The sequence below is a fragment of the Hemiscyllium ocellatum genome, unplaced genomic scaffold (genome assembly GCF_020745735.1).
Source record: "Hemiscyllium ocellatum isolate sHemOce1 unplaced genomic scaffold, sHemOce1.pat.X.cur. R1, whole genome shotgun sequence".
In the NCBI taxonomy this organism is placed as follows: domain Eukaryota; kingdom Metazoa; phylum Chordata; class Chondrichthyes; order Orectolobiformes; family Hemiscylliidae; genus Hemiscyllium; species Hemiscyllium ocellatum.
In genome coordinates, this window is record NW_026867603.1 from 151,811 (window position 1) to 165,358 (window position 13,548).

At 54.9% G+C, this 13,548-nt stretch overlaps 1 protein-coding gene across 1 annotated transcript; it reads left to right on the top strand.

Moving 5' to 3' along the window:
• Positions 1 to 13,320, top strand: ufc1 (ubiquitin-fold modifier conjugating enzyme 1). The gene is made up of 6 exons (XM_060822484.1): positions 1 to 154; positions 5,149 to 5,216; positions 6,968 to 7,031; positions 7,421 to 7,497; positions 11,135 to 11,225; positions 12,325 to 13,320. Exons 1-6 carry the CDS (start codon positions 32 to 34, stop codon positions 12,406 to 12,408), a joined length of 507 nt encoding a protein of 168 aa, XP_060678467.1. The 5' UTR covers positions 1 to 31; the 3' UTR covers positions 12,409 to 13,320.
• Positions 13,321 to 13,548: the final 228 nt, after the last annotated feature.

A 13,548-nucleotide genomic window follows, 5' to 3' on the forward strand; every position in this document is an offset into this window, starting at 1 on the left:
CCTGCGCAGCTGGCCCCTGGCTCCGGGTGTCATGGCGGACGAGGCCACCCGCCGCATCCTGAGCGGGATCCCGCTGCTGCGGACCAACGCGGGCCCGCGGGACGCCGAGCGCTGGCGGGAGCGCCTCAAGGAGGAGTACCAGGCGCTCATCAAGGTAAAAGCCGGCGGCTCGGCCCGGCCGGGGTGTTCCTCCCTCCCGGGGAGACGGTGTTGCAGCGAGATGGGTCCGACCGCGTGGACATCCGGTTCGGAGGCTCCACTTCCGGTCTGCGTGGGTGTCACGGTCAAATATGTCCGGGTGGTACCTCCCTCTGATCATCTGGGTTCCGTTTACACACTCATCCTGCCCCAGGGTTAGATACAGAGTAAAGCTCCCTCTACACTGTCCCCCACTCCCAGGGACACGGGGTTAGATACAGAGTAAAGCTCCCTCTACACTGTCCCCCCACTCCCAGAGACAGGGGGTTAGATACAGAGTAAAGCTCCCTCTACACTGTCCCCCCACTCCCAGGGACAGGGGGTTAGATACAGAGTAAAGCTCCCTCTACACTGTCCCCCACTCCCAGGGACAGGGGGTTAGATACAGAGTAAAGCTCCCTCTACACTGTCCCTCACTCCCAGGGACAGGGGGTTAGATACAGAGTAAAGCTCCCTCTACACTGTCCCCCCACTCCCAGAGACAGGGGGTTAGGTACAGAGTAAAGCTCCCTCTACACTGTCCCCCCACTCCCAGGGACAGGGGGTTAGATACAGAGTAAAGCTCCCTCTACACTGTCCCTCACTCCCAGGGACAGGGGGTTAGATACAGAGTAAAGCTCCCTCTACACTGTCCCATCAAACACTCCCAGGATAGGGACAGCACGGGGTTAGGTACAGAGTAAAGCTCTCTCTACGCTGTCCCATCAAACACTCCCAGGACAGGGACAGCATGGGGTTGGATACAGAGTAAAGCTCCCTCTATACTGTTTCCCCCTCCATCAAACACTGAGGACAGGGGAGTTCAGATACAGAGCAAAACTCTCCCTACAACGTCTCCACCTATCACTCCTTGGGTTGGGCAGCAGGAAGGTGACAGTAGAGATCCCCGCCTGGCCTTTTACCCAGACCGCCACCGGCTAGATACATTTCACACATCGTTGGTATCAAGGCACCAGAAATGCCAGTCAGCACACCTTCTGTCAGCTTCATAACTCCCGCCCGTTCAGGTTTCTCAAAGTGGGTGATTCCCTTTGGACTAATGGACATCGTTAAAAAGTGGTGTCCTGGTCTCCCCTTTATTTAAGGAAGGGGGGTGTGGCTGTGTTTGGAAGCACATCAGAGATTTCGGAATGATACCTGGGATGGGCAGGCTGTTCTCTGAGGAACGGTTGCACGGGCTGGGTCTGTATGTCTCTGGGGTTTGACACACCCTGAGGGGTCTGGGTAGGATAAGAGGGTGTCGCTTCTTCTGGGAGACTCGAGAATGGGTTTGGGTCACCTGTTGGGACAGAGACTTTATTTTTATCTGAAGGTGTTTGGAGCTCTGTCTGTGAAAAGTCCGTGAAATCGTAGACTTTCAATATTTTTTGCGGCAGGGGGGAGGTAGATTTTTGACGAGGCAAGGGGGGTGAAAACTAATCTGGGATAATCAGGAATGTGGAGGTGAGGGTTTGAATCTAATTGAACGGCAATTCGGAAGGGCTGAATGGCCTGTACTCGCTCCGAACTGATATGTCTGCGTGAAGGTGAGCGATGTCAGTGCTGGGAAGGGAGAATGTCTCACATCCAAGCCCAGCTAGCCTTTATTTGCGGGAGAATTCCTAGAAGCACGGGCATTCCAACCGGGACTTCCAGCAACAAACACATCGAGCTCAACCCCATCTACCGTCCCCTGCGAGAAGGAACCGGAGATGACGTCACCGCAGGAAATGACATCACGGACCCAAAGAAACCAAAACATATAAATAGAAAGCAGGAATTATCAGCACTGCTTTACCCACTGAAGAGGTGACCTAGTAGGGTGACGCAACTTCTAGAAATCAACCTTCCCTCTCAGCGAGCAAACCTACATCTACACTGTCTCCCATCGAACGCTCCCGGGACAGGGACAGCACAGGGTGGGATACAGGGTACAGCTCCCTCTGTACTGTCTCCCATCGAACACTCCCAGGGACAGGGACAGCACAGGGTGGGATACAGAGTACAGCTCCCTCTGTACTGTCTCCCATCGAACACTCCCAGGACCGGGACAGATATAAAGTAAAGCTCCCTCTACACTGTCCATCAGTAAACATTCCCAGGAGCAGGGAGTTAGATACAGAGCAAAGCTTCCTCTATAAGGGACCCCATCACACACTCCCAGGGACAGGGGGTTAGATACAGAGTAAAGCTCCCTCTACACTGTCCCCCCACTCCCTGGGACAGGGGGTTAGATACAGAGTAAAGCTGCTTCTACACTGTCCCCCCCATTCCCAGGGACAGGGGGTTAGATACTGAGTAAAACTCCCTCTACACTGTCCCCCCCCATTCCCAGGGACAGGGGATTAGATACAGAGTAAAGCTCCCTCTACACTGTCCCCCCACTACCAGGGACAGGGGGTTAGATACAGAGTAAAGCTCTCTCTACACTGTCCCCCACTCCCAGGGACAGGGCGTTAGATGCAGAGTATCTGTAGCGAATGGGGCAGGGTGGTAGGACACCGAATGTAAAGCACAAGACCGTGCTGTCATACAACGGACACGACATGTTGAACAAACCGAGATTCCACCTTGTGACACCCGCACCGTCTGCCCTGTGTCTGAGCACTTTCAACTTGCCCCTTTCCCACTCCGTCACAGACATAGAGGTCCTGGGCCTCCTCCCCTCTGCCAAACCGTTACCAGCTGGAGGAGGAACCCCTCGTATTCCGACCCCGCATCCTCACGGGATCAATGTGGATTGCAACAGCTGCCTCATTCCCCCCTTCCCCCTCCGACTCGGCCCCCCCCCCTCTGGACTCGTCCATCACCCCGGCCTCTGACCTCTCACCTTCTCCCTCACTTTCCCAGCTTCCTCCCCACTCCCAACCCAACCCTCCCCGACCCACAAGCCTCCTTCCTGATTGAAGGGCTTAGTCCCGAAACGTTGATTCTCCTGCCCCCTCGGATGCTACCCGGCCCTGCTGTGCTTTTCCAGCAAGGCACACTCCCTCGACCCTGATCTCCAGCATCTGCCTTCCACACTTTCTCCCAGATTACTGCTAAATCGACTGACCATCACAAACACTCCCAAACGTATACAGGAGAAGAGAATAAACGTTATTCCAGTTAGTATTAGGTAGTCAAAATCAAGATTTAACTGTCCTTTCGCTGAAGTGAAGACGGATCAGCTGCCAATAACGTTTTATTGGACAGAATCAGGAAGGGGAACGTGACAAGGTGGCTCTCTGCTGCCCCCCCCCAGCGCCAGTAACCTGGGTTCATGCCCACCCTCGGTCTGTGTGGAGTTTGCACATTCAACCGCCCGTGTGTCTGCGTGGGTTTCCCCCGGGTGCTCCGGTTTCCTCCCACAGTCCAAAAGATGTGCAGGTTAGGGTGGATTGGCCGTGCTAAATTGTCCCCACAGTGCCCAGGGATGTGCAGGTTAGGGTGGGATTGGCCGTGCTAAATTGTCCCCGTAGTGCCCAGGGATGTGCAGGTTCGGGTGGGATTGGTCGTGCTAAATTGTCCCCGTAGTGCCCAGGGATGTGCAGGTTAGGGTGGAGTGGCCGTGCTAAATTGTCCCCGTAGTGCCCAGGGATGTGCAGGTTAGGGTGGATCGGCCGTGCTAAATTGTCCCCGTAGTGCCCAGGGATGTGCAGGTTAGGGTGGATTGGCCGTGCTAAATTGTCCCCGTAGTGCCCAGGGATGTGCAGGTTAGGGTGGATCGGCCGTGCTAAATTGTTCCTGTAGTGCCTAGGGATGTGCAGGTTAGGGTGGATTGGCCGTGCTAAATTGTCCCCGTAGTGCCCAGGGATGTGCAGGTTAGGGTGGATTGGCCGTGCTAAATTGTCCCCGTAGTGCCCAGGGATGTGCAGGTTAGGGTGGATTGGCCGTGCTAAATTGTCCCCGTAGCGCCCAGGGATGTGCAGGTTAGGGTGGATTGGCCGTGCTAAATTGTCCCCGTAGCGCCCAGGGATGTGCAGGTTAGGGTGTATTGGCCGTGCTAAATTGTCCTGTAGTGCCCAGAGATGTGTAGGTTAGGGTGGATTGGCCGTACTAAATTGTCCCCGTAGTGCCCAGGGATGTGCAGGTTAGGGTGGATTGGTCGTGCTAAAATGTCCCCGTAGTGCCCAGGGATGTGCAGGTTAGGGTGGATTGGCCGTGCTAAATTGTCCCCGCAGTGCCCAGGGATGTGCAGGTTAGGGTGGATTGGCCGTGCTAAATTGTCCCCGTAGTGCCCAGAGATGTGTAGGTTAGGGTGGATTGGCCGTACTAAATTGTCCCCGTAGTGCCCAGGGATGTGCAGGTTAGGGTGGATTGGTCGTGCTAAATTGTCCCCGTAGTGCCCAGGGATGTGCAGGTTAGGGTGGATTGGCCGTGCTAAAATGTCCCCGTAGTGCCCAGGGATGTGCAGGTTAGGGTGGATTGGCCGTGCTATATTGTCCCTGCAGTGCCCAGGGATGTGCAGGTTAGGGTGGATTGGCCGTGCTAAAATGTCCCCGTAGTGCCCAGGGATGTATAGGTTAGGGTGGATTCGCCGTGCTAAATTGTCCCTGTAGTGCCCAGGGATGTGCAGGTTCGGGTGGATTGGCCGTGCTAAATTGTCCCCATAGTGCCCAGGGATGTGCAGGTTCGGGTGGATTGGCCGTGCTAAATTGTCCCCGTAGTGCCCAGGGATGTGCAGGCTCTGTTGAAAAATGCAGGGTAATGGGTAGAGGGTTGGATCAGAGCGGGACGTTCCTCGATGTGGACTCGCTGGGGATTCTATTCTCGAACCCCGATCCCTCCGTCCTGATGAGTCTCTCCGCTCCCCTGTGCCCAGTCTGGAGGTCCCCTCTGGATCGTGTCGCTCGTTGCACGATCCATGTTTTGCACACTCCGGCCCGAGGCGTTCAGAACCTGCTCAGAGTGGCCCCAATGTGCGGCCTGGTCCAGCGAGCCCCCTCCCCTCCTTTCCTGTTTGAAACGCCTGTTCCTCTCTCGCCGCAGTACGTGGAGAATAACAAGCAAGCCGATAACGACTGGTTCCGGCTGGAGTCGAACAAGGACGGAACGCGGTGAGTGATGCGGGGAGGCCGGCTGCACTGAAAATGTCCGCCTGTCAGTGAGGCGTAGAGTCATGCGGCAGAGAGAGACAGACCCTTCGGCCCAACCGGTCCGTGCCGGCCACAGACCAGCCCCACTCCTCGCCCATATCCCTCTCACCTTTTGCACTTCATGCACGTACCCAAATGTCTTCTAAACGTTGCAGCTTTCCCCTGAACCACCACGTACTCAGGAGGTTCCTCCCACACACGCGCTCGGATTGCCGGGATTGGAGGGTTTGTGCTGTCGGGCCAGGGTCAGTGGGCCGGGGCTGTTTTCCCCCTGTCTCCCTCTGAACCCTTCCTATCCATGTCTCCCCCCCCCCCCCCCCCCCCCGCCCCCCATCATTTTAAAAGTTGTCATTGTACCAGCCCCCACCACTTCCTCTGGCAGCTCATTCCATACACGTACCACCCTCTGCATGAAAACATTGCTCCTTAGGTCTCTTATATCTTTCCCCTCTCACCCTAAACCTACCCCCCTCTAGTTCTGGGCTCCCCCACCCCAGGGGGAAAATACCTTGTCTATTTACCCTATCCATGCCCCCCTCATGATTTTATAAACCTCTATAAGGTCACCCCTCAGCCTCCGACGCTCCAGGGAAAACACTATTCAGCCTCTCCCTGTATCTTAAACCCTCCAACCCTGGCAACATCCTTGTGAATCTTTCCTGATCCTTTCACAACATCTTTCTGATAGGAAGGAGACCAGAATTGCACGCAACATTCCAACAGTGGCCTAACCAATGTCCTGTACAGCCGCAACATGACCTCCCAACTCCTGTACTCAATAGTCTGACCAATAAAGGAAAGCATACCAAACGCCTCCTTCACTATCCTATCTACCTGCGACTCCACTTTCAAGGAGCTATGACCCTGCACTCCAAGGTCTCTTTGTTCAGTAACAGGTTGACTCAATCCAATGTAGAGTTTTCACCAGGTCTCTTTCTCTCTCCTTACCTCACTCTCTCCCACTCTGTCTGTCCATCTCTCCCCTCTCTCTCTCTCTCTCTCCATCTGTCCGTCCATCTCTCCCCTCTCTCTCTCTCTCTCCGTCTGTCTCCCGTCTCTCTCTCTCTCTCTCTCTCTCTCCGTCTGTCTCCTGTCTCTCCCCTCTCTCTCTCTCTCTCTCTCTCTCTCGCTCTTGCTCTCTCCGTCTGTCTCCTGTCTCTCCTCTCTCTCTCGCTCTCTCTCTCGCTCTCTCCGTCTGTCTCCTGTCTCTCCTCTCTCTCTCTCTCGCTCTCGCTCTCTCTCTCTCTCTCTCTCTCCGTCTGTCCGTCCATCTCTCCCCCCTCTCTCTCTCTCTCTGTCTGTCTCCCCTCTCTCTCTCTCTGTCCGTCTGTCTTCCCTCTCTCTCTCTCTCTCCGTCTGTCTCCCCTCTCTCTCTCTCTCTCTCTCCGTCTGTCCGTCCATCTCTCCCCCCTCTCTCTCTCTCTGTCTGTCTCCCCTCTCTCTCTCTCTGTCCGTCTGTCTTCCCTCTCTCTCTCTCTCTCCGTCTGTCTCCCCTCTCTCTCTCTCTCTCTCCTTCTGTCCGTCCATCTCTCCCCCCCCCCTCTCTCTCTCTCTCTCTCTCTCTCTCCGTCTGTCTCCCCTCTCTCTCCGTCTGTCTCTTTCCCTCTCTCTGTCTCTCTCTCTCCCTCCGTCTCTCTCTCTCCCTCCCTCCCTGTCTCCCCCTCCCCCCTGTCTCCCCCTCCCTCCCTCTCCCCCTCCCCTCCCCCCTGCAGGTGGTTTGGTAAATGCTGGTACATCCATGAGCTTTTGAAGTATGAGTTTGACATTGAATTTGACGTGAGTGTTGGCCGTTCTCCCGACTGCGCTGTCCAGTTGGGTTGGATTTAAATGTCGCGTGTTCCGAGGCACAGCGCAAAACCTTTGTCTTGCGAGCAGAACAGGCGGGTCGCCTCGATAAGTAAATAATCGGGAACCAGCAGCAAAAACAAACACACGGGGACGGGCCACGGCTAAGAGTTTGTGCGTGCGTGCTGATGCCCGTGGATCACTTTCTCCTCAGGATGAGGCCCTGAGGGATTGGGATTGGGGGGAATGTGAGGGGAGAGGGGAAGGTGGGTGGAGGGGGGGGCGGAGTGGGGCAGTCAGGTCCTCCCGGCCTTGAGGGCGCGGGCCAGCGTTCGGATTCGGTCGCCGCGGAGACTGACCCCCTCTCGCCCTTCCCGCAGATTCCCGTCACGTACCCGACGACGGCGCCGGAGATCGCTGTGCCCGAGCTGGACGGCAAAACGGCCAAGATGTACAGGTACCGGGGTGGGGTGGGTGGGAAAGGTGAGGAGGGGGGGTTGGAGGTTGCGGGAGATGGTCCCGGAGGAACTAGCTGAGTCTGAGCCGGGCCGTTGGCTCCCCCTGTGCTCCCCCTTCACGTTTGTCCTGTCCACAGCGGGAGCAAACCCTTCGTCACCAGGGATGCAGTTACCGCTGACATTTATTCCCACCCCCGTGGCTAACCCACTGAGCCTGCACATCCCTGGGCACTACGGGGACAATTTAGCATGGCCACTCCACCCTAACCTGTACATCCCTGGGCACTATGGGGACAATTTAGCATGGCCACTCCACCCTAACCTGTACATCCCTGGGCACTATGGGGACAATTTAGCACGGCCAATCCACCCGAACCTGCACATCCCTGGGCACTACGGGGACAATTTAGCACAGCCAATCCACCCTAACCCGCACATCCCTGGGCACTACGGGGACAATTTAGCACGGCCAATCCACCCGAACCTGCACATCCCTGGGCACTACGGGGACAACTTAGCACGGCCAATCCACCCGAACCTGCACATCCCTGGGCACTACGGGGACAATTTAGCACGGCCAATCCACCCTAGCCTGCACTTCCCTGGGCACTACGGGGACAATTTAGCACAGCCAATCCACCCTAACCCGCACATCCCTGGGCACTACGGGGACAATTTAGCACGGCCAATCCACCCTAACCTGCACATCCCTGGGCACTACGGGGACAATTTAGCACGGCCAATCAACCCTAACCCGCACATCCCTGGGCACTACGGGGACAATTTAGCACGGCCAATACACCCTAACCTGCACGTCCCTGGACACAAGGGAAAACTTGCAAATTCCACACAGTCGCCCGAGGCTGGAATCGAACCTGGATCCCAGGTGCCGTGAGGCAGCAGTGCTAACCACTGCGCTGCTGTGCCGCCCAGTCACAGATAGAGACATTGACCTTGGTATTGAGCAGCACTCGCTGAGTAATAACCTGCTCGCACCCTTTCAGTTCGGATTCTGTCAGGGCTACTCAGTTCCTGACCTCATTCCAGTCCCTCAAACAGGGACACAGTTCCACAGGCGCGGGGAGAGTGACAGCCCTTGACATCAAGGCCGAGTGTGGCATCACGGTGCCCTGGAGTGAACGGGTATCAGAAGACCAGCTCTGCGCTGGTTAGACTCGTACCTGACCTCGAGGAAGGTGGTCGTTGTTGGAGGGTCAGTCATCTCAGCTGCAGGACATCTCTCCCCATGCCCCAACCATCTTCGGCTGCTTCATCAATGACCCTCCCTCCACCGTAAGGTCAGAGGTGGGGCTTTCATTGATGATCGTACAATGTTCAGCACCATTCGCCCCCTCCCTCAGCTACTGGAGCAGTCCGTGTCCCAGTGCAACAAGACCCAGGCTTGGGCTCTTCAGTAATCAGTTCCACTCCGGCTACACAAATGCAGGGAACTAACCATCCACAACAAGAGATGGTCCGACCATCAGCCTTTGAATGTCAATGTCATTGCCATTATTAAATCTTGCACTATCCCCCTCCTGGGGGTTACCGTTAACTGGTAACAGCCAATACCAGCCTGTACTGGTGTATACTGTCCTGACAGGAACAGGACAGAATATGGTACATTACTGTCCCACCATTGACAACAAACATGGGGCCTGTCAGTGAGGCCAATACTTAATGTGTGAATACAAATCTCAAAGACACCCCGGCAAGTGCACGCACAGGCACACAATATTCACGGGTACATGCGCACAGGCACACAGATAGACACGTATACATACACGCACACACATACATGTGTGCAGACACACAGGCACAATGATTAATATAGGCACAGACACACAAATAGACCTGTGTACATACATGCACACACACACACGTGCGCACAGACACACAGGCACAATGACAAATGTAGACGCAGTCACATAAATAGACACGTATACACAAGTGCGCGCAGATACACAGGCACAATGATAAATATAGACACACACACACAGACACGTATACATACACACGCACACATACATACGTGCGCGCAGAAACACAGGCACAATGATAAATATAGACACACACATTAATAGACACGTATACCTACACACACACACACGTGCGCGCAGACACACAGGCACAATGACTATTATAGACACCGGCACACACAAATAGACACGTATACATACACACACACATACACACACACACACACACACACACACACACACGCGCGCAGACACACAGGCACAATGACTATTATAGACACCGGCACACACAAATAGACACGTATACACACACACACACACACACACACGTGCGCGCAGACACAGGCACAATGACAAAGATAGGCACGCGCACACAAATAGACACGTGTACGTACACGCGCACACACACATACATGCGCTCAGACACACAGGCACAATGATAAATATAGATACACACACAAATAGACACGTATACATATACACGCGCATACATACGTGTGCACAGACACGCAGGCACAATGATAAATATAGGCACAGACACACAAATAGACCTGTGTACATACACACGCGCACACACATACATGCGCTCAGACGCACAGGCACAATGACTATTATAGACACCGGCACACACAAATAGACACATATACATACACACACACACCGGCACACAGACAAATATAGACACACACACACAGATAGACATGTATATATACAATTCTAGATCAGTGGTGCTGGCAGAGCACAGTAGTTCAGGCAGCATCCAAGGAGCAGCGAAATCGACGTTTCGGGCAAAAGCCCTTCAGCTGCACACGTGCACAGACACAGGCATGTGAAGACAGGCACAGGCACATAAATAGGTATGTGTGTATATACATGTGTACATGCACACACAGGCAAATATATACAGGCACACGCAAATACACACATAAATATACACATGCATACATGTGCACAGTCACGAGCACACAAAGATAGACACAGGCACGCAAATAAGTAAGTATATATACACATACACACGTGTACAGACACACGTGCACATTCACGTCATATATATATAACAAATAGATGTGTATATATACATGCGCACAGGCACACAAATAGACATGTATACATACACACAGGCACACCTAGACACAGGCAAATATAGATGTGTATATATACACATGCACACAGAAGCACAAATAGGCGTTTATATATAGATGCACAGGCACACTTGGGCACAGACAAACATAGGCACACACACACATAGGTACGTACACACACAGTTGGACACAGGCAACTATAGACACAGATACACAAATAGACGCGTATATATGTACCCGCATGTGTGTACACACACAAACCCAGAGAGAGAATGGAGGGTGAGAAAATAGATAAACTGAAGAAAGCCACTGACAGAGAGCGAGGCGGCGGGAGAGAGAGATGCCGGGGGGAGAGAAGGATGGACAGGCAAAACTCAGGAGAGGGAAGGAGAGAGATCTGGGAAGGTGGTGAGGGACAGGGACCGGGGCGGATGTGGGAACAGCCTGGACTGTGAGTGAGCCTTTGTAAAATCCCGACGTGCCGGTGTCAGGCTCGGGGTGGAAAAGGGAGAGGGGGCTGCTGCTCCGCGTTGTCGAGTGGGTTAATCGCCATGGTTACTGTTGTCCCCACACAGAGGAGGGAAGATCTGTCTGACAGAACACTTCAAACCGCTGTGGGCACGCAACGTCCCCAAGTTCGGCTTGGGCCACCTGATGGCCTTGGGGGTAAGTTCTCCATCATCAGCGTTCAGCCCTTCCTGTTCAACAACAGGCACTCGAAGCAATCCAATCGCCGCTATTGGGAAATGGTGAAATGTAGAGGGAGCTTTACTCTGTATCCAGCCCCTTGGGAGTGGGGGACAGTGTAGAGGGAGCTTTACTCTGTACCTAACCCCCTGTCCCTGGGAGTGGGGGACAGTGTAGAGGGTGCTTTACCCTGTCTCTAACCCCCTGTCCCTGGGAGTGGGGGACAGTGTAGAGAGAGCTTTACTCTGTCTCTAACCCCCTGTCCCTGGGAGTGGGGGACAGTGTAGAGAGAGCTTTACTCTGTATCTAACCCCCTGTCCCTGGGAGTGGGGGGGCAGTGTAGAGGGAGCTTTACTCTGTATCTAACCCCCTGTCCCTGGGAGTGGGGGACAGTGTAGAGAGAGCTTTACTCTGTATCCAACCCCCTGTCCCTGGGAGTGGGGGGACAGTGTAGAGGGAGCTTCACTCTGTATCTAACCCCCTGTCCCTGGGAGTGGGGGACAGTGTAGAGAGAGCTTTACTCTGTATCCAACCCCCTGTCCCTGGAAATGGGGGGGGGACAGTGTAGAGGGAGCTTTACTCTGTATCAAATCCCCTGTCTCTGGGAGTGTGTGATGGGGGGAACAGTGTAGAGGGAGCTTTACTCTGTATTGAATCCCCTGCCCCCGGGAGTTGGGATAGTGTAGAAGGAGCTTTACTCTGTATCTAACCCCCTGTCCCTGGGAGTGGGGGACAGTGTAGAGGGAGCTTTACTCTGTATCTAACCCCCTGTCCCTGGGAGTGTTTGATGGTGGGGGGGCAGTGTAGAGGGAGCTTTACTCTGTATCTAGCCCCCTGCTCCAGGGAGTGTGTGATGGGGGGTAATGTTGAAGTATCCCTCTGTCTGTAAGTGAGCCTCTGGGGAGTATGTGACAGTGTAGTGGGAGCTTTACTCTCTATCTAGCCCCCTGGCCTGCTCCCCTGGAGGTGTTTCCACAGGGTGTGAGGACCCTGTAACAGCACCACCTCCAGGAGTCTGGGCTCGGTGAGAGAGGGAAGAGGCCGGTAAACTCTCACCGTTGTCTGCTTCCCCCCACAGCTGGGTCCCTGGCTCGCTGTCGAGATCCCGGAACTGATCAGCAAAGGGCTTGTCCAACACAAGGAAGGGCTGGACAAGAGCTAGGAGCAGACGGAAGCATCGTATGGGGGCTGGGCGCGCTGGTGTCTCTGGGGACCGAGGTTTCGTTGGTTGGAGATGGGAGGACCCAGCTCTTCAACCATCCGCCTGCTGGACCGCTAGCTCTGCCTGAATCATTCCGGACTTTCAACAGGTCTCTCCCCTCCCTCCTTCCCCTGTCCCCCTCCTCCCCCTGTCTCCCTCCCTCCTTCCCCTGTCTCCCAGAGCGTGCTCGCTCTCTCACTCTCACTCTCTCTTTCTCTTGCTGTCTCTCTGTCTCTCTTTCTCTTTCTGCCTGTGTCTCTCTTTCTCTCTCTCTGTTTTTCTTTCTCTGTCTCTCTCTCTCTCTCTCCCCCCCTCCCTCTCTCTCCCCCCCTCCCTCTCTCTCCCCCTCCCTCTCTCTCCCCCCTCCCTCTCTCTCCCCCCTCTCTCCCCCCTCTCTCCCCCCTCTTCCTCTGTCTGTCTGTCTCTTTTTCTTTCTCTGTCTCTCTCTCTCTCCCTCCCCTCTCTCCCTCCCTCTCTCTCTCCTCCCCCCCCCCTCTCTTCCCCCCCCTTCTCTCTCTCTCTCCCCCTCTTCCCCCTGCCCTATTGCCCTATCGAAGGGTTTGCACCTTCCTCCCACCACCACCACCACCCCCCCCCCTTCGCTCTGAGCGAGTAGTTGCTGCGATTGAATCTCTCACCGCAGACAGCGGGAGGCTGGGGGTGAGCAGAGGGCAGGGATAGGATTGCACTCTGACCCACCCACCCCCTCCCCATCCATTAGTCTGGAATAATGCCCACCCCTGAGGAGGGATGTGACCGTGTGGGTGCGCGGGCGTCAGAGAGAGAGGAGCGGGCAAGGACTGGGAAGGGTGGCCAAGTTAATATTTGAAATCGGTGCCTGAAATGACTGTAATAAAACTGTTCAGCACGTTCCCTGTTTGCAAATGTCATTTCCCACAACCCAGTTGTCCAATCACATTCATTTGGGCTTGACCTCTGTCGGTCAACGAGCGATTCCTTTGATTTTGTTTCTGCTGCTATGGCTACGTCCGGCCGGGCCCAGCATTTCCTGTGTTTCCCATCTCAGCTCCCCCCCCCCCCTCCAAATCCCCCGAGAAGGTGGGGGGTGGTGAGCTGCCTTTCTGAACTACCACAGCCCCA

Coding starts and splice junctions, on each gene's coding strand:
- ufc1 (XM_060822484.1), top strand. CDS start 32: ATGGCGGACGAGGCCACCCGCCGCATCCTGAGCGGGATCCCGCTGCTG. Junction 7,032..7,420: donor AGTTTGACATTGAATTTGAC/GTGAGTGTTGGC, acceptor CCCTTCCCGCAG/ATTCCCGTCACGTACCCGAC. Junction 11,226..12,324: donor GCCACCTGATGGCCTTGGGG/GTAAGTTCTCCA, acceptor TTCCCCCCACAG/CTGGGTCCCTGGCTCGCTGT.